At 41.8% G+C, this 20,904-nt stretch overlaps 1 protein-coding gene across 4 annotated transcripts in view; it reads left to right on the top strand.

The window, feature by feature from the left end:
- LOC138763457 (neurogenic locus notch homolog protein 2-like) overlaps nt 1–20,904 on the top strand; it is a 241,228-nt gene that overhangs the window by 122,296 nt on the left and 98,028 nt on the right. For all 4 annotated transcript variants that reach the window (XM_069937636.1, XM_069937639.1, XM_069937637.1 and 1 more), the window contains 3 exons: nt 7,046–7,201; nt 9,770–9,955; nt 10,870–10,983. In XM_069937636.1, coding sequence (XP_069793737.1) covers nt 7,046–7,201; nt 9,770–9,955; nt 10,870–10,983 — 456 coding nt within the window. The remainder of the gene's footprint in view (nt 1–7,045; nt 7,202–9,769; nt 9,956–10,869; nt 10,984–20,904) is intronic.

A 20,904-nucleotide genomic window follows, 5' to 3' on the forward strand; every position in this document is an offset into this window, starting at 1 on the left:
CATTTTCTAAAGGCAAGGTTGTCTATTGTAAAAGGGAGTAGCTTATTTTGCGTCAATATTAGTTTTGGTATTTGGTAATTTATTTTATTTCTTTCTACATGAATCTTCTTCCATATATTGAGGAGATGGTGTAATACTGGAGAAGTTCTATGTTGTACCAATTTTTCGTCCCATTTATATAATATGTGTTCAGGTATCTTTTCCCCTATTTTATCTAATTCTAGTCTCGTCCAGTCTGGTTTTTCCCTTGTTTGATAAAAATCTGATAGGTACCTTAATTGTGCGGCTCTATAATAATTTTTGAAGTTTGGCAATTGTAAGCCTCCTTGTTTATACCATTCTGTTAATTTATCTAGTGCTATCCTCGGTTTCCCCCCCTCTCCATAAAAATCTCCTTATTATTTTCTTTAACTCTTTGAAGAATTTTTCTGTCAGTTGTATTGGCAATGCCTGAAATAAGTATAGTATCCTTGGAAAAATGTTCATTTTAATACAGTTTATCCTTCCTATCAGTGTTAGTGGTAGCTCTTTCCAATGCTCTAAATCGTCCTGTAATTTTTTCATTAGTGGATTGTAATTGAGTTTATATAATTGGCCTAGATTTTTGTTTATTTGCACACCTAGGTATCTTATTGCCTGCGTTTGCCATCTGAATGGGGATTCCTCCTTAAATTTTGAGAAATCCGCGTTATTCATAGGCATTGCTTCACTTTTATTTACGTTTATCTTGTATCCCGACACTTCTCCATATTCCTTCAATTTCTTATATAGTTCTTTTATTGATAGTTCTGGTTCTGTTAAGTACACTATCACATCATCCGCAAACAGACTGATTTTATATTCCCTGTCTTTTATTTTTATTCCTTTTATATTATTATCTCTTCTTATCGATTCTGCTAGTGGTTCTATAGCTAGCGCAAACAATAATGGTGATAGTGGGCATCCCTGCCGCGTTGACCTGCTTAAGTTAAATTGCTTTGATACATGTCCATTTACTGTCACTTTCACTAACGGTCCCTTATATAATGCTTTAATCCAATTAATATACTTCTCCGGTAAACTGAATTTTTGCAATACTTTGAACAAGTAATTCCATTCTACTCTGTCGAAGGCCTTCTCTGCGTCTAAAGCAACTGCTACTGCCGGTGCTTTATTTCCTTCTACTGCATGAATTAAGTTAATAAATTTACAAATATTGTCTGTTGTGCGTCATTTTTTGATAAATCCAGTTTGGTCTAAATTTACCATTTTCGGTACCTGTTCTGCTAATCTGTTCGCTAATAGTTTAGCTATTATCTTATAATCTGTGTTTAGCAGAGATATTGGTCTATATGACGCTGGTGAGAGTGGATCTTTCCCTTGTTTTAGTATCACTGTAATTATTGCTGTTTTACATGAATCTGGTAAGTTTTGTGTCTCATCAATCTGGTTGATTACATCCAGGAGGGGCGGTATTATTAGGTCTTTAAATGTTTTGTAGAATTCTATTGGGAGTCCATCCTCTCCTGGTGTCTTATTATTTGGTAAATTTTTTATTATCTCTTGTATTTCTACTGTTCCAAATGGTTCTGTTAATTTATTTTGTTCCTCTATTTGTAGTTTTGGTAGTTCAATTTTAGTAAAAAATTCATCTATTTTCCCTTCTTTCCCTTCGTTTTCGGTTCGGTATAATTGTTCATAGAATTCTCTGAAGTTTTCCTTAATTTCTTTTGGATTATATGTAATTTGTTTGTCTTTTTTCCTTGTTGCCAATACCATTTTCTTAGTTTGCTCTGTCTTAAGCTGCCATGCTAAGATTTTGTGTGTTTTTTCACCTAGTTCATAATATTTCTGTTTTGTCTTCATTATATTCTTCTCCACCTTATATGTTTGTAATGTTTCATATTTTATTTTTTTATCCGCCAATTCTCTTCTTTTGGTTGTATCTTCCTTTATTGCTAATTTTTTTTCTATGTTTATTATTTCCCTTTCCAACTGCTCTGTTTCCTGATTATAGTCCTTCTTCATCTTGGTTGCATAACTTATTATTTGCCCTCTAATGAATGCTTTCATTGCGTCCCATAGTATAAACTTATCTTCCACTGATTCCGTATTTACTTCAAAGTACATTTTTAATTGTTTTTCAATAAATTCTCTAAAATCCTGTCTTTTAAGTAGCATGGGGTTTAATCTCCATCTATACATTCTTGGAGGGATGTCCTCTAGCTCTATTGCCAATAACAGGGGTGAGTGGTCCGATAATAGTCTAGCTTTATATTCCGTTTTCCTAACTCTCCCTTGAATGTGGGCTGATAACAGGAATAGGTCTATCCTTGAGTATGTTTTATGTCTAGTCGAGTAGTGTGAGTATTCCTTTTCTTTTGGGTTTTGTTTCCTCCATATGTCCACAAGTTTCATTTCTTGCATTGATTTAATTATAAATTTGGTTACTTTGTTCTTCCTGTTAATTTTTTCCCCCGTTTTATCCATATTTGGATCCAAATTCAGATTGAAATCCCCTCCTATTAGTATGTTCCCTTGCGTATTAGCTACCTTCAAAAAGATATCTTGCATAAACTTTTGATCTTCTTCGTTAGGTGAATATATATTAAGTAGATTCCAAAGCTCTGAATATATCTGACATTTTATCATAACATATCTCCCTGCTGGATCTATTATTTCCTCTTCTATTTTAAATGGCACATTTTTGCTAATTAATATAGCCACTCCTCTTGCTTTTGAATTATACGATGCTGCTGTTACATGTCCTACCCAATCTCTCTTTAATTTCTTGTGCTCCAATTCAGTTAAGTGTGTTTCTTGGACAAATGCTATATCTATTTTTTCCTTTTTCAGTAAATTTAGTAGTTTCTTCCTTTTAATTTGGTTATGTATTCCATTAATATTTAGAGTCATATAGTTCAGCGTAGCCATTTTATATATGTCATGCCTTTTTAAAGTAGCAGTCATGTACCCAAGCACTTTGTGAGAATGAAATGAAGGGCCATCTTGAGGCTAACTAGATCACAAAATACTGCGGTAGACCATTTACATTGGAAGCTTGGTGAAGGGAGAGATTTGAAAATGTGTCTTAAAGGTGCAAGGAAAGTTGGGACAACAGGAAGGTTGAGGGAGAGAACACAGAGCCCTGGTGCTGAAGACACAGTTGACTGTGATGGAGTGGTCGAGTTCAGTAATTGAGCAAGAGACCAGGAGTTGAGGACAGAAAGGTTGAAGATGAGAGGGGCCGGCTTAAGTGAGGATTTAAGTGCAAGGTTGAGAATTTTATTCCTGAAGCCAAGGCTTGTGTGTGCAAGTCAGTAAATTGAGCAAGAGACCAGGAGTTGAGGACAGAAAGGTTGAAGATGAGAGGGGCCGGCTTAAGTGAGGATTTAAGTGCAAGGTTGAGAATTTTATTCCTGAAGCCAAGGCTTGTGTGTGCAAGTCAGTAGTTCTGGGGAAGTGGGAGAACAGGAATGGGTGAAAATGGGCTACTATATTTTGGATATAGCGAGGCCAGCAAGAAGTGGAGTGGAATAGTCAAGTCGCAGAAAAACCAAATCATGAATAAATGCATCAGGATCCAGTGAAGGAAAGTCAGAGTTGAAGTTGGTCAGTATTGGAGGAGGACAAGTAAAAGTATGCGGTGTGCATGATGGGATAGAATGAAACTGGACTTGATATTGTTTCAATTTTGGAAGAGTACGAAATCGGAGTTGGTGACTGGGAAATGCACAGGGATGGAATGGCCTTCACGTGATCTGCCAAGGAGTGCCTGCTTGTTTCATGTTGGCCCTTGCAGTCTGGCAATTTTCCATTTGTTTGGAGAGGTAAAGCTGGTGATGGTGAAGCAAAGCTGGGTTGCCTCAGTGTTGATTGTGGTCAGGAATAATGTGTTCTCTGGTAGCAACATGTTGCTGTGAAGTAGGGAGAGGATGAAGGTCCAAGCATGGGTACCTCAAGAGCACAGTGCAGGCACGTGAATAGAAATTATTGCAGGTACCATGGCTAAATAAGAACAAAGCTGGCACACGAGGTCCCACACAGCGCGCAATGGTGCAGAGGCTTTGGAAGAGGCTTGAGTGAACGGCTCTGTCAAAAGCAGCAGCCAGGTAAAGGATGGAGGAAGCTGAATGCTGGCCACCACATATGAGTGATCTATTGACGTAACAGCCAGATCAAATTTGCAGCACTATGTCTCAGTAACGGCTGCTGTTTAACACAAATGAGTCACTTCACTTTTTCTGTTTGACATCACTGACCTCATCGCTGGCCTTCTCTGGGAAGAGTGTGGAAGAACACGTGAAGCAGCTTCGACTAACAACTGTGGCATGCTGTTTCTACTGTCTCATTCGGCTTCCACAGCTGGATTCCCTCTTGCTGCTTCTCGTAGGGTTGCCAGAATTGAATGGTTGCACTCATTTTACCAGCTAAACAAAAGGCTGTTAAAAATAATTAAAAATGCCATGTGAAGAAAATTGAATTGTTTCTTACAGTTGCAGAGCCAACGTGGGCCTCTTGTTCTCCATCATGGTTATGAATCCATCAAAAGTAATTTAGTTTTGAAACCTTGCACAGTAGCACAGGCCATTGCTGTGTGCTCAGCCTCATCTCTTCAAGATGCAGAAGGCAACTTGTATTTGTGTTGTATCTATACAGCAATTTAAAAAAAAAAACACTCGAATACAGTATAAAAAAATCTGCAGATACTGGAATCAAAGACCATGCCAAGTGGTTGGCACTGCCTCTTCACTTCTGGAATTGGCCTGACTAAGATCATGCCTTCTCATCAGTGTGGGGAGCTGAAGTTCTATCGGGAGGAAGGGTGGGTGGATGTGGGGGAATCTGAGTGTACATTGTCCCTGCGGTGGATAACAGGGAGAACCCTCCAATTACCACAGTCAGGTTGGTCTCCATTCTTGGAGAATATTATGTTGATGGCCTCTCTCATGTCCTTTGACACCCTTATCTTTCCAGATATCATGGGTGATAAGGTTATGAATTTGACTGCGTTTCCCTTCCGCCAAACTTTAGAGTTTAGCAGCATACCATCTGCCTCTGAATCTTTGCTGTTTCTCTTGGTCTTTGGCATTGTTGACTGCTTGTCATTTTGGGCTGGTGATGTGCAGACACTTGGCTGTCAAGTGGAATTAAGGACTCATGTCAAAAACAAAATCGGGATTGAGATTTTTCACAAAGTGTTCCCTCAAGAGAGCATTGACTGCTTCACCATGTCAATTTAATTTTAAAATTTTGAATTTAAATTGAGAGATGCAGCATGCTAACAGGTCTTTCCAGCCTATCACACACAAATACACCTATTTGATCAATCAACCTATAAAATCTGTTCGTCGTTGGAGGGTTGGAGCACCCAGAGGAAGCCTACGTAAAAGAAAGAATGTACAAACTCCTACAGACAGCAGCGAATTCGAACACAGGTCACTGGCACTGTTATAGTGTTTTCCTAACCTACTCTAACCGTGGCTTGCCTAAAAATATAGAAGTAGAGCTTTCCTCCCTTCTGATCTCTCCTCAAGGTAGCTGCTCGGGAGTTTGGGCTATGGATGGTGTTGACGGTGGTAAAAAATCCACAAACCTCACGATTACCAATGAGTTTCTGGATCGCTTGCACTCTTCCTACCAGCCATCTGTTCTTGAGATCACAGGATTTCTGAAGGACCCCAGCCTTCAGCTCCCCATGAACTATCCTGTCCAAGAATGCTTTGTCTTGATAGTTAGAAACCTCCTGGATCTCGGATTATTCCCCTCAAATGAGTCCTGGTGCTTTCCGGTGGAGAAACTAAGATTCTCTTTGCCTCTACTATAGGAGAGGTCAGGGCAGGGGTTTCTGGTAGGCGGGAGTTGTAAGGTTTGTTGGTTGTCAGAGAAGAGTTTTTTTTTGTAAGGGGAGGGTGGGATGTTCACCAAAGACATGGTGCAGATTTTTATTAAAATAATGCATCAGTATTGTTAACTCTGCCTGCGACAACACAGGCACCAGACTTCACTCGATCAAGGACATCTACATGAGGCAGTGTCCAAAAAAATGCAACTTTAGATAGAGGTGGAGAGGATGAGCAAATGTAGGTTCTTGGGAGTCACTGTCTCGGAAGATCTTTCCTGGAACCAACACACCAATGGCATCGTGAAGAAAGCCTCTACTTCCTCAGGAGTTTGCGGAGGAGCTAGTGGAGTTGTTCAAGTGAACCGGTACGGACTTGAAGGGCCGACATGGCCTGTTTCCGTGCTGTAAACGGTTATATGGTTATATGAGCAAGGCAATTACTTTCATCAGCATTCCAAGTGTATGATACCCACAGTAACCCTCTGCCCCCTCAAACAAACTTGTACAAGGTTGACTCATGGTTTTTTTTAAAAAATGTAACTTTGTTCTTACTGAATCAGTTAATTTGCAATCCTGAATATGGGATCATATTGAATGTTCCTCATATTTGGTTGCAGGCCCTTAGGAAGGAGGGCTGGAACACAGTTGATTTGCTTGCCCTCCTGTCTGAAGTGCATTTAACATCATGCATGACTTGAGGCACGAGTTGAAATTTGAGCATTATTTTTTAATTCCCTTTTCTGGCATAAATAGTGGAGGAATGGAACTTGTGATAAATGCACATTAAAAAAGTGATAAATTTATTTACAACATGGTAGAAGCCAATTCTGCTGTGCTGCTCAATGACACCCGATCAATCCACTAACCCGTACATTTTTGGAGGGTGGAAGGAAACCAGAGTAACCCAGCCTTGGAGAACTGACAAATTCCTTTCAGGGAACGGGGATTTGACCTCGGGTACCTGGCACTCAATAGCAACATTTTCTGTACTGCCCCAGAAGGTAAGAAGGTGCGTGGAGCAGGTTATCAAGTGGATTACTTTTGCCACTAATTGATGTTAATTTGGGAATGGGGAAAATAAAGGATGGTAACGAGGAGCAGCGTTAATTCTGTAATTTCGGCTCCTCCCTCAACCAGCTCCCTTCTCCCAAAATTGAGGAAGTGGTAATTATACTTTTGTTTTGTGTGCATGGCCGGTAATAAGTGGTTCTTTATTTTTAGGTATCTTCTGTCAAGTGGATGACGCATGTGTTAGTAACCCTTGTCATGAAGGAGCCACCTGTGAAACCAACCCTCTCAAAAGCAGCTTCTTTTGTAGTTGTCCCCTTGGATATAGAGGGACTGTCTGTGATGAGGATATCAATGAATGTTCCCTGGGTAAGTAGTAACATCTTCATGTCACAGAAGTAATTGTGTTCTACAGATGACAAATTAAGAAGGTTTCTCTGAATTTATTCTTGGGTATTATGCACCAGTAAGTCTGTCATTTACTCTTTGTTCCTTCCCAACTTGCCTGCTATAGTGAGCTATTCACTTTGGAAGGAGGACCTCCAGGTTTACGACCCACTGATGTCGAAGCAGATCCTATGAGTGATGATGCTTTTATTTTACCCTCTGCCTTCTGCGTCTGTCTGTGCTGGAGGACATGTCCACAGCAGCCCAGATGCATGGCTCAAACTCCTTCAAGGCTGAGAGAAAAATAAAAATCCCAGTTGCAGTCATCCACTTCAAAGAATAGCGACAAAATATTTTCTTTCCCTCCATCCTGTTTCAAACTCTGAGTGGATGCCAAGGTGGCGGGCAAGGGCAGGGGGAGGTGGGGGTTACTGCCACAATTGAATGCAGTTCTTCTGACTGAAAGATTTGTTATCAGTCACTCCTTACAGTTCCTTTTAAGGTTAAGGATTCAGCAGTTGTGATTTTCCATTAAAAAAAAACTCCTTCCCTCACTGGGCAATGGTACTCGTGCGCCAAACAAAGCTTTCTGTATAGTGTTACGGGCCCAGAGGACCCCGAAACCCAGCTGCAATAGAAATTCACCAAGACAAATGGTTACTTAAACAAAAGTTACTTTTAATTTTCTTTAAACATAAAAATAGGATCAAACTTTAACCTAATTTAACCTAACTTAACCCCCTTCTAATTCTAAGCGTACGTGTGTGTATAAGTTCAGAAACATTCTTTGATTGACAATCCAATCTCACTTCTCTTTCCTCCAAGTTCACTGGTTGCAGGCAATTCTTATACTGTGCACAGAATTTAATATTTATGAATCTTCATCAGGCTTCAGTGCTTGAAAGATAAATGGTTACCATTCAGGAAAGTTCTTGCAGTTTTCAGAGAGAGATTTGTTGCTTGTTGGACACAAACTGATTCCTTCCAATCAGCCACTTCAGTGTCTTGCCGAAGAAACTTGCCCCATCAGGGTTTTCCAGATGATAACCTCTTTCTTTCAGGTCACCATAGAGTTCCTTTTCTCTTTCCCTTATCTCAGGTGGAACACCACACAGCCAGCCATCTCCTCTTGTATGGACCACAAGGGCTTTGAATAGGTTGAAATCAGAACTTACAGACTGACTTCAAATTGGGGTTTTTCCAGAAGCTTGCTGGTTTGTCATGTTCCAGTTCCAGCTGCTGCTGAACTGTAGAACTGAATTTTTTCTCTCTCTCTCTCTCTCTCTCTCTCTCTCTCTCTCTCTCTCTCTCTCTCTCTCTCTCTCTCTCTCTCTCTCTCTCTCTCTCTCTCTCTCTCTCTCTCTCTCTCTCTCTCAGAGAAAACCACATGAGCCTCTTAGAATAGCAAACTGCATTCAGACAGACTGCAGCACTGGACCCAATCTTCTAAGTCCGTTCATCTCTTGCTTTCCAAAACAATAATCCATTACTCCACAGTATGTTCATTTAGTACCTATTTGCGAAGTCCTTCAGCAAAGCAGTTTCCATTGTCTTCACAAAGGCACTGGGAACCTGGGCTGTCTGTCTTGAGCAGAGCTCTGGCATTTTAAATGAGATCTGTGTTGTGAAGTGTTTGTGTGACCTACACTAAAAGAACCCCACAATTTATCTCCTTTAAAACATATCTTTAATATAGCACAATCTGTCACAATAGGAAGCATAATCCGAGTTGGAATCCCTTTGGTGGCTGTTGTTTTTTTAATCTTAATGATACAGCATGAAACATAATGAAACCTGTGCCACCCAATTGGACCCAATTAATCTAATTGTTGATTGTAGATTTTAAAAAATTACAGCGGAGTAGAAGGCCGATTCCAGCCATTTAAACTCACATAGGCCAATTATACCCAAATTAATCTACAACCATGTACATTTTAAAGGGTGAAAGGAAACTGGAGCACCTGGAGGAAACCCACACAGACACGGGGAGAACATACAAACTCCTTGCAGACAGTGGCAGATTCGAACTTGGGTCACTGGTGCTGTAATAGCTTCGTGCTAATCATGTCGCTAACCATGCTGAACTTAAAGTGGTTTAAATGTTGAACAACAGCAATAACCTTCAAAGGGCAAGTGTGTGTTTCTTATACCTGGCAAACTGCCATGTGATTGTGCCAGCTTGTTGGGGTAGGTAGTCAGTATCTCTCTCCCAGGGTAAACGTTGTATACTAGAGTTCATGCTTTTAAGTTGGGTTGGGGGGAGAGTTTAAAGGAGATGTGACCAGCAAGTTTTCTTTTAACGCAGAGAGTGCTGGGTGCCTGCAGCAGGCAACCAGAAGTAGTGGTGAAAGGAGAGCCATAAATACATTAAAGAGGCTTTTTGATAGACTCATGAATATGCCGGGAATGGAGGGTTTTGTTTCACGAACAAGCATCAGTTTTACTTGAAACTGGGCATCATGTTCAGCATGAATATATGGGTTGAAGGGCCTGTTCCTATGCATTCTTATTATCCAAGTGTTCTTATTTCTCTTGTGCTCCCACATGCAGGGGGCAATCCCTGTGAACATGGAGGGAAATGTGTAAACACCAAGGGTTCGTTCCGCTGTGAGTGTGCAGTGGGTTACACGGGACCACGCTGTGAAATGGACATCAATGAATGTCTTGCCATGCCCTGCCAGAATGATGCGACCTGCTTGGATCAGATCGGCGAGTTCAAATGTATTTGCATGCCAGGTAAGGATTGGCAGGGCCAGGCCCAGCAAACTTGCTGTTGCATTTTTTTAGATATGCCAGTAGTAATCGAGTCCGCTGGCTAATCAATGAATGGTACAGCATGAAAGCAGGTACGTACATTTGGCCCACAGACATCACACAAGCCAATCTCCCTTCCGTTGACTCTGACTCTATCTCCTCTCTGGGGAAAGGTGTCAACATATGAAAGGATCCATTCCACCCATGTCACATGATAAGAGTAAATGCCAGCAGGCTTTTTCCACTCAGGTTAGGTAAAACATGAACTGGTGAAAGATGAAATGTCCAAAGGCAACATTCGGAGAACCTTTTCAGAGTGTGGAACAAACTGCCAGCTGAAGTGGTGAACGCAAGCTCAACTTTGACATTTAAGATGGGAATGGTATGGAGGGCCATGGTCCAGGTTCAGATCAATAGGACAAGACAGAATAATAGATTGGCACCGACAAGATGGGCCAAAGGGCCTGTTTCTTTGCTGTTTCTTTCCATGATTCTTCCATCAGACAGAAGATGCATGAGCTGGAAAACACAAATCTTCAGATTCCAGGGCACTTTTTTTCTTGCTGCTATCAAATCACACGTGAAAGATAATGCCCTTGGGCTGTTTTTTAACTGCACTTTTCTCGATGACCTGTACCATGTAACATTACATCCTACACTGTTGTTTTATTTATTTGCTTGTTTTTTGTGACTGTGTTACCTGCGGTGTGAGATGACTTGTCTGAATAGCACACAAAAACAAAGCTTTTTGCTGTATCTTATGACATGTGATAAAGATACAATTCAAGTTTCAGCTCAGTGTTTTTAGATTTTCACTTTTTCCTTCTCTGTCTATTGATAGGTTAGCTTGCATAATTCTGGGAAGTCCTCACCATGTCTTGAATTGTTGATAACAGGTTTCGTGGGAGTATACTGTGAAACGAATATCGACGAGTGTGAAAGCCAACCCTGCCTCAACAACGGCGTGTGCAAGGATGAGGTGAACAGATTTGCTTGCAAGTGCCCACCTGGTGAGTTTAGTTCTTTGGCGACTTAAAATGGGGCAAAGGGAGCCGTGTAGATATTGTTGCTGTGCACGGACCTCTCTGTTGATCAGCTACCCCCATGTAAGATTAATGTTTTTTTAAAATTTGGTGTTGCATTCTCTCCTGTGGGGATTATTCCTATTGCTTGGCCAATGACCATGTCAGTTGAGTTGCATTGCAGGATATATTTGGTGCAGTGATGATGACTCCTGTAGCATTCATCCTGATCTGGTATTAGTAGCGGATGGGAAACATCACGTCACAACCGAGATGGGCATGAGTCTGAGAATTGGCGAGAGTACGTTATCCCTTTGCATCTGCTGATCATGTACATGCCCATGTTTGGGGAAGTGCAGGAAGCACGTGATCAATGGAATAGCAAGGGAAGAATGTGCTCAAAGCAGTGAGGGAGGTAGAAGGGGGTCCCATTTAGGCTACTTTAGGTAGGCTGATATGGTTGCCGCCAGCTGGAAATTATGTTCAAGTTCATTGTCACGTGGGTCAAAAAAAATACAGCAATAGAGTTAAAGAAGGAGAAGGAGGAGGAGAACTTCTTGATGAAGGGGCCAGGCCCAAAATGTTTGTTATTCTTTACTTCCTTTGGATGCTGTATGACCTGCTGAGTTTCTTCAGCATATTTACGCATTGCGCATTGCGCATTGTTCTGAAGTTATAAATCTTTGCCTGTTTATGATGAGGTGTCCGTGACAATGATGGACACGAAGATAGCAGAGACTTCCCTGTGTTTCCATTGGAGGGATCTGCAACCCTGTGCTGGAATAAGATGAAACGCAGTCACAGGTTTGGCAGTGAGCTGTGTGCGTGCGGTCACCTGTCTCACACCCACCAGAGTGGCTCTGTGCTTTCATGTGAGCCTTGCTCCTCATAACCATGTCATTTCTCTTGACAGTAACTAATAATAAATTATTCAGACAGGGGATTTAGTGAGTCCACTGACAATAGACCAAGGCCCTTTCATAACCAGCCACGTTGTCTGACACCACCACATATTTTTAGTGAAAGCAATCCCTAGCCCTCGTGGTGGCTGACTGCTTCTGACAGGACTCATTCTGCTGAGTTAATCCATCAGTGTTTCTTGAGAAGGCAGGCAGCAGAGCAGAGGAGCTCTCTGCATACCAATGGCAATAGCAGCCTCATTGTGCAGAGGCCACTTCAGAAGCACACAATCACAGTACTGTTTCACACCGCGGGACGACAGTGGTGGCTGGATTTTTGCCCCCCTTTGGGGGGGGAAATAAATAAATGTCCTCGTTCTCGAACTGCTTGTGAAAGAGAGAGCTCTTAAGTTGCTCACTTGCAGAGTCCACTGCTATGTCGCAGCTGCGGAATGTGGGAGGGATGGGGAGCAGGGAGATATTGGAGAGCTTTAGTTTTAGCTCACCCTGAGGCAGTCAGAGGAGTGGGTGAAAGGGGAGGAGAGAGTTGTGCAGAGTCACCGTTGTTTGAAAAAAAAGTGATGTTGCTGACAATTTCAGATTGTGGGAGAATTTTGGTGCAAGAATGTGAAAAGTTGGTCTTGACCTTCATATAAAAGTGTTTTGTAGCAGCAGATTGGTTATCCTGGTTTTGCAATTAGAGTAATGCAGATCTGTGCTAGTGTTCAATCATTCCATGGGGTAAATGATGAAGTTGCCGGAAATACTCAGCAGCCTCAAGCGGCTACTTTGGAGAGGGAACCAGGTTAATGCCTCAGCGTGATGGCCTTCAAAACAGGTACTGGTAAAATACTGGGATGTATAGTCTCCCCTTTCCCCCCACCCAGTGAGGATACTCTCTCCATGAAGAGATAACTCCAGTGGACTGAATACAGTTGTCCACCACTTTGCAGAATGTGGATTTGCTAAGAGTGTGTGGAGAATGATGTAAGGATCCTTGTCACAGTTCATCCCGAGCAGCAACATGATTGAAGACTCTCTTGATTCATGGGCTATTCCCAGGGGTGCATGCAGTGACCAAATCCAGAGCTGCTGGAAGATCAACTCAGTGAAAGCCGCCATTTGGTCTGCCCGAAACTTGGTCTTTCAGCACACCGAGATGTCAGTGAAGGAATGCTGCCGACTGGCATATTCTAGGCTTCAGGAGTACATGCTGAGTGATGCACTGAGGCTTGGTGCAGCCAACATGAGGGTGCTGTGGGTAAGGACCACAATCTAGAGTCCTTCCATTACAAGGCATTGAGGGCTGAGACCAAAGGAAAGTCCATCAAACAACAGTGTTGGGGTGGGGGGGGGGGGGGGAGGGAGGTGGGGAGTGATGACAAGGGGCCTCAGCGGTGGCCATGGTGCTTAAAAACATATGTAACAATATACATTGGTAGAAATGTGTGAATATGGCACAGAGACTATGAAAAGTCTTCAAACTTTTCTTGTTTTTAAAAATAATTTATTGTGAATAAAGTTTAGTTTTGGAAAAACTAAAGAGAGGAGTAAGGGGACTTTTTCTGCCCTTTTCCTATTGCGGCTTTTATCAGCATTATTTGTATGACCAAAGATCTTGGTTATAAGTTTGGAACCATTGCAGCACAATATCTGCCTCAGTGTTTATGCATTGTGCCATTCACGTCATTTACATCTGTGTGTGTCAAGGCGTTCACTTAAACTGAGATCCCTTGACTGATGATCAGGGAGATTGCTCTGTGTCTTTTGGGAAAGAAAGCATGTAACATCAGAAAGATTTGAAAGAATTGGACGGTCTGGGGCAGATCTCTATCAGTCATACTTTAAGGTATTTTGCTAAAAAGTTATGTAACTGCGGTCTCGATTATATCTCACAACTTCAATCACACCCATGTGCAAAGCAAATGCACTTCTACAAAACAGACTTTTTTTGAGAAAGCCTTCTCAAAGACTTCAATTTAGTGTTTGGAAGTGTGATTTTATGATGAATGTGTCCAGTTGTGAGAGTGGCGTTGTGCAGATGGTTCTCCCAACAACAGGGGGTCTTCTCAAATTCCTGACAAGGCAGATTTGGCTTACAGTCTGCCATTTTCTGTGGCGAGATTGTTGGGGAATCACATTTCTCAAATATGATGCAATCCCTGATCATTTTCACATTTCCTTTGGCAGCTTGGCACCTCTTCTGTTTTGCAGAGGCTGTCCTGCATCCACTGAGGAAACCAGTGATCCACAAGCCCCCAAGTAATGCCAATGCCATCACAAATCAATTGATCAAGTGACCGGGGAGCTCCAAGGTTTTCCTAGTTCCGATCCAAGCCAACAAACTAAAATCCTTTCCTGGTTACCTTTGTTTTTCCATTCTAGGAAAGGTGTAGATGTGTCTCTAAATATCAGTGCATGAGTGGTTAGCCCCACCTTAGTGCTCAACAAGTTTATTATCATCTGGCTGCACCTATAAAACCAGACGAAACAACGGACCTCGATGCACACACAATACACAGCACATAATATATTAAAATATGTTAAAATAAATGTATACTTATTAATCTCACAGAAGCTATTTTCCAGCCTGGCCGACCTCATTTTGCTCCTCCGGTACCTCCTCCTTGATGGTAGATGAGGCATTGATACACTTAACATAGTGCAAGTTTGCCAAGCTCAGGTGGAATTTTCTGATAGCTTTGCAGCCAGAAAGGGTTGGTGTGTCATTTACCAATACTTCCTAATTAGAATTAAATGGAAAGTCTGCAGAAGCTGGGGTCGAGTACAATATACAAACTTGCTGGAGAAACTCAGTAAGTCACGCAGCATCCAAAGGAAGTAAAGGGTAACCAACGTTTTGGTACAATCTGACAAAGGGCCCAGGCTTGAAACATTGGTTACCCTTCACTTCCTATGTGACCTGCTTAACCTGATGAGTTTGGGTATTGCACATGGTCCTAATTAGAATGCATCTGGCATTTGTTCATTACAATACTGGGATCAGTTCAGAGATAAATTAGATACTTCTTAAATGAGTCGTGAAGTATTAAACATCTGCTAGGCAACTCAGCCAGAGAACAAGCTTGGCATTTTCAGGGAAACTGGGAGGAAACAAGTAATCATGGCAATTTTAGGAGTGGAGCAGAGCAAATGTTAACGGATTCTTTGAAATTGGAGTTTAACATTGCAGATTTTAGCCAGATGCACAAGATATCTTTCTCTGTTTGGTTTCAGTGTTCAGCTGAAACATAAGGAGGTCATGAAGAGCGAGGGACATGGGTTCAAAAGTAACAGTTCTCCTAAATTAATCTGCTCATGGATCCACACACTACAAGGAATGTTTATAGTTACTCCATTTTCATAAATGATGCTTCTCATGAAAAGTCAAGATAATTGCAATTGTTTAATTGCTTTCGTGTTCTTTAGTAATTTCTACTTATTTGAGGAAGGAAGAGAGAGAAGGGATGAGTGTGAGAGTAGTTTGCTGTTCTCTGTGTCAGATGTGGGAAGTCATGGAGTCTTCTAGCCTCCCTGACATCCATATCTGCACCAGGTATGCTGAGCTGCAGCTCCTCAGGAACCGTGTTAGGGAACTAGAGCTGCAGCTCGATGACCCCGCTCTGGTCAGGGAGAGTGAGGTCGTCATAGATAGGAGTTACAGCCAGGTGGTCATGCCAGGGCCACAGGAGGAGGACAGGTGGGTCACGATGAGAAGATTGAAGAGGAATAGTAAGGTGGTAGAGAGGACCCATATGGCTGTGGCCCTCAACAACAAGTACTCCTCTTTGGGTACTGTTGGTGGAAACAGCCCAGTTGGGGGAAGCGTTAGTGGCTGTGCCTCTGGCACTGGGTCGGGCTCTGAGGCTCAGAAGGGTAGGGAAAGGAAGAGGAGGGCAATAGTCATAGGGGACTCAATAGTCAGGAGTACAGACAGGGGATTCTGTGGACAGAGCAAGGAGAACCGGATGGTGGTTTGCCTCCCAGGTGCAAGGGTCCATTCCGGGATGTTGCTGCTCGAGTCCAGAGCATCCTAAATAGGGAAGGAGATGAGACAGAAGTTGTGGTACATGTAGGTACCAATGACATAGGGAGGAATAGAGAAGAGGTCCTGAAAAGTGAGTACAGGGAGTTGGGTAGAGAGTTAAAAAGAAGGACTGCAAAGGGAGTAATCTTGGGATTACTGCCTGTGCCACGCGACAGTGAGAGCAGGAATAAAATGAGATGGAGGATGAATGCGTGGCTGAAGGGGTGGAGCAAAGGGCAGGGATTCAAGTTTGTGGATTACTGGGGTAGGTGTGACCTGTACAAAAAGGACGGGTTGCATTTGAACCCAAGGGGGACCAGGATTCTGGTGGGGACGTTTGCTAGGGTTACTCAGGAGACTTTAAACTAGAATGGCTGAGGGGAGGGAACCAAATGAAGGAGAACAGGAAGGAGAAGGTTAGAGTGCAATCAGAGAAAGCTTGTAGACAGTGTTTGAGGGGGGAAAGGCAGGTGATAGAAAAGGGGGATGCTTTATACGAAGATGGACAATGGTCGATTACAAAAGATCATAAGAGAGGTGTTGGTAAAGATAGGGGCCTACAGGAAGTAAAAAGTGGGAAATCTCTAAAATGCATATATTTTAATGCTAGGAGCATTGTAAGGAAGGTGGATGAGCTGAAGGTATGGATTGACACTTGGAAGTATGACGTGGTAGCGATTAGTGAAACATGGTTACGGGAGGGATGTGACTGGCAGCTAAATATTCCTGGTTTTAGTTGCTTTAGTGATAGAACTGGGGGTGGGCAAGAGAAGGTGGGGTTGCACTACTTGTTAGAGAAAATATTACAGCAGTGCTTAGGTGCAATAGAATAGAAGGGCTCGTCCAGGGAGGCTATTTGGGTGGAATTGAGGAATGGGAAAGTTACAATTATAGGGGTGTATTATAGACCACCGAATGGGGAACGCGAATTAGAGGAATAAATTAGTAAGGAGATAGTAGATATTTGTAATAAGCACAGGATAATGATTGTGGGGGATTTTAATTTTCCAAATATTGATTGAGGAACCCATTCCGTGAAAGGGCTGGATGGGTTGCAGTTTGTAAAATGTGTTTAGGATAGCTTTTTACATCAATATGTGGAGGTACCAACTAGAGAGGGAGCTGTGTTGGATTTACTGTTGGGGAATGAGATGGGTCAGGTGACAGAGGTATGTGTGGGGGAGCACTTCGGGTCCAGTGATCATAGTGTCATTAACTTCAAGGTAATTATGGAAAAGGATAGGTCTGGGCCCAGAGTTGAGGTTTTTGAGTGGAGAAAAGCTAGGTTTGAGGAGATGCAAAAGGATTTATGAGGGGTAGATTGGGACAATTTGTTTTCTGGGAAGGATGTAATAGAGAAATGGAGGGTCTTTTAAAGGAGAGGTTTTAAGAGTACAACATCTTTATAAACCTGTTAGGTTGAAAGGTCATGTCAAAAGTTTGAGAGAGCCATGGTTCTCAAGAGATATTGGAAACTTGGTTCGAAAAAAGAGGGAGTACTGCAATAAATATAAGAAACAGGGAAAAAAGATGTTTGGGTACTATATTGAATGTAAAAAGAATCTTAAGAAAGAAATTAGAAAAGCTAAAAGAAGGTATGAGGTGGCTATTGTAAGCAGGGTGAAAATAAATCCAAAGGGTTTCTACAAATATGTAAATAGCAAAAGGAAAGTGAGAGATAAAATTGGTCCAATAGAGAATCTGAAACGACAAATGTGTGTGGAGCCAAAAGAGACGGGGAGGTCTTGAACAATTTCTTTACCTCAGTATTTACTGAGGAGAAGGATATTGAACTGTGCAGGGTAAAGGAAGCAAAGGGGGTATATATGGAGACTATAGTGATAAAGAAAGAGGTAGTACTGGAGCTTTAGAAACATATAAAGGTGGATAAGTCTCTAGGTCCTGACAGGATTTTCCCCAGGACCTTGAGAGAAGTTAGTGAGGAAATAGCGGAGGCTCTGGCAGTTATTTTTCAAATCTCATTAGAGACAGGTATAGTGCCAGAGGATTGGCGTGTTGCACATGTGGTTCCTTTGTTTAAAAATGGTTTGAGGAGCAAACCTAGCAATTATCAGCTTGTAAGTTTGACGTCTGTGGTTGGTAAATTGATGGAAAGCATTCTTAGAGATAGTATATAACTGTATGGAGGGACAGGGTCTGATCAGGGACACTCAACACGGATTTGTGTGTGGAAAGTCATGTTTGACCAATCTCGTTGAATTTTTTGAAGAGGTGATTAGGAATGTTGACGAGGGTAAAGCAGTGGATGTTGTTTATGTGGACTTCAGTAAGGCCTTCGATAAGGTTCCACATGGGAGGTTAGTTAGGAAGGCTAAGTCCCTGGGTATTAATTTGGAGATAGTCAAATGGATTCAACAGTGGCTGGAAGGAAGGTGCCAGAGAGTAGTAGTAGGTAATTGTTTGTCAGGATGGAGACCAGTGACAAGCGGTGTACCTCAGGGTTCGGTATTGGGACCATTGCTGTTTGTCATATATATTAATGATCTGGAGGATGGGGCGGTAAATTGGATTAGTAAATATGCAGATGATATTAAAATAGGGGGAAATTGTGGATGATGAAGAGGGTTTTCAAAGATTGCAGAGGGATTTAAACTGCTTAGAGGAGTGGGCAGAAAGATGGCAGATGGTGTTTAATGCTGATAAGTGTGAGGTGCTTCATTTTGGAAAGAATAATCAAAGCAAGACATATATGGTAAATGGGAGGGCATTGAAGAATGCAGTGGAGCAGAAAGATCTAGGAATAATGGTGTTCCTGAAGGTAAGAGTACATGTGGATAGGGTAGTGAAGAAGCCCTTTAGTATGCTTGCCTATATAAATCAGTGCATAGAATATAGGAGTTGGGAAGTAATGATGAAACCAAGTAATTCCCATAACTTACAAAATTTGGTGAGGCCAAATTTAGAGTACTGTGTGCAGTTCTGGTCACCGATTTATAGGAAGGATATGAACAAGATAGAGAGAAACGTAGAAGGCTGAGAGGGGATTTGATCGAGGTGTTTAAGATAATGAGAGGGATAGATAGAGTTGATGTGGAAAGGCTTTTCCCATTGAGAGTAGGAGAGATGAATACAAGAGGTCATGGGTTGAGAGTTGAAGGACAAAGGTTTAGGAGTAACATGAGGGGGAACCTCTTTACTCAGAGAGTGGTTACTGTGTGGAATGGGCTTCCGGGAAAGGTGATGGAGGTAGGGTCAATTTTGAAATTTAAGAAAGAATTGGATAAGTATATGGATGGGGGGTGGGTGGAGGGATATGGGCAGAGTGCTGGTAGGTGGGATTAGAGGAGGGTACTTGGATCAGTGCAGGCTAGAAGGGCCAAATTGGCCTGTTTTTGTGCTGTAATTGTTATATGGTTATATTTGGTTATAATGAAAGCTTAAAGCATTGAGTATTTGTCATTTCAAGTATTGCCATAACTGTGACAAGGGCAACATTAATTCATTAGCTTCTGACTTTTTATGAATCTCTATTTTGCTTTCCTTACCATTATGTGAGCTACGGGTAATTGATATTTGTTGATTTCAGTGGGAGATTCTTTGCATCAATCAATGTATCAGTTGATTACAGTGATGGTACTACAGACATGTAAGGGGATAAATTGAATCTTACTATTCTTTTTATTGTGTGATATCTCAAAGCAAATTAAAGATTTTCATATATTTGTTTCAAAATCTATATGGAACAAATTCAATTTCTGTTAACCCCTCTCTGGCCTCTGTCTTTCCCAATTCCTCTGCCTCCTTTCCGTTAGCTGCCCACCCCTTTCCTGTCCTTCTCCATTCAAAGTTTCCCTGCGGAGCCCCTCTACCCTCTCTTCCTATCACTTGTCACCTTCTTTTTCTTCTACCCTCCTATCTGTATCACCTGTGACCCTCCACCTGCTAGTCTGTGCTCCTCCCCCTCCCCTTCCTCCTTTCTCTTCTTCCTCCCCCCCCCCCCATCAGGTATCTAGCTTTTGTTCCACATTCCTGCTGAAGGGCACAAGCCCAAAATATCGACTGCCTTTTGCTTCCCATGGATGCTACATGACCTGCTGAGTTTCTCCAGCACTTTTGTGCTCTGCTTTCATGTTGTCCTTCAGTTTAGTTCTGTTCCAAGAGATTGTGTCTTTTCCTCTTTATACTTGAATAAAAAGCCAAAGGGAGCAAGCTTCTTCCAAATTAATGCAGTAAAATCCCCGTTACCCAGTGCCTGTGGGGTTAGCGGATGCTGAAAATATTTTCCGGATGTCTGAAACTCGCTCTTACAATGCCGAACTAATACACCTGCATTAAGAATACACCATTTAAAAGACAGTGCAAAATGTAAAGTAATTTGAAAAAAAACCCCATAGTCTTTAATTATGTAAAGTTTCACTTTAATCAAGTAATTCCCATAACTTACAAAATTTAAATTTAAATTTGAACCCTGGTTGCTGGTACTGTAACATTGTTGCATTAGCTGCTGCACTAACCATGCCACTGTCATAATTAACCCCCTCCCCCCCACAAGTTTGCAGATAAAGCCTATGCCTTACTAATCACAGAGCACCGATGACATAGGGATTACTTAAAGTGGCTTGTGAGTGGAAAGAAAAAGGTTGAAAATCACTGATGTCGAGTTTGAACCACATGTCATGCCGTGGGAGCCATTCACCTCAGTCCATAATCTCCGGCTGTTGGCAGCAGTTTGTCTGACAGCAGGGTCCTCTTGCATTAGAGTCAGACTGAAAATTCCTCTGAAGCTGTCATCAGGAGTGTTAAAATGCACAACTTAATAATGAGTTTATTATATATATTGTACAATGTACACATGCACTGAAAATTTTACTTGCTGCAGCCAAAAAGGTACTTTGTAAGAAAAACAACAGCATTTGTGTACATTAAATCAAAATAGATCATAAATGCAAAGATATACATTCCCAGCATAGCAGTTCACACAATGCTATTACAGCACCAGCGACCTAGATTCGAATCACTGCT

This window comes from Narcine bancroftii, chromosome 5, assembly GCF_036971445.1.
Source record: "Narcine bancroftii isolate sNarBan1 chromosome 5, sNarBan1.hap1, whole genome shotgun sequence".
Taxonomy (NCBI): domain Eukaryota; kingdom Metazoa; phylum Chordata; class Chondrichthyes; order Torpediniformes; family Narcinidae; genus Narcine; species Narcine bancroftii.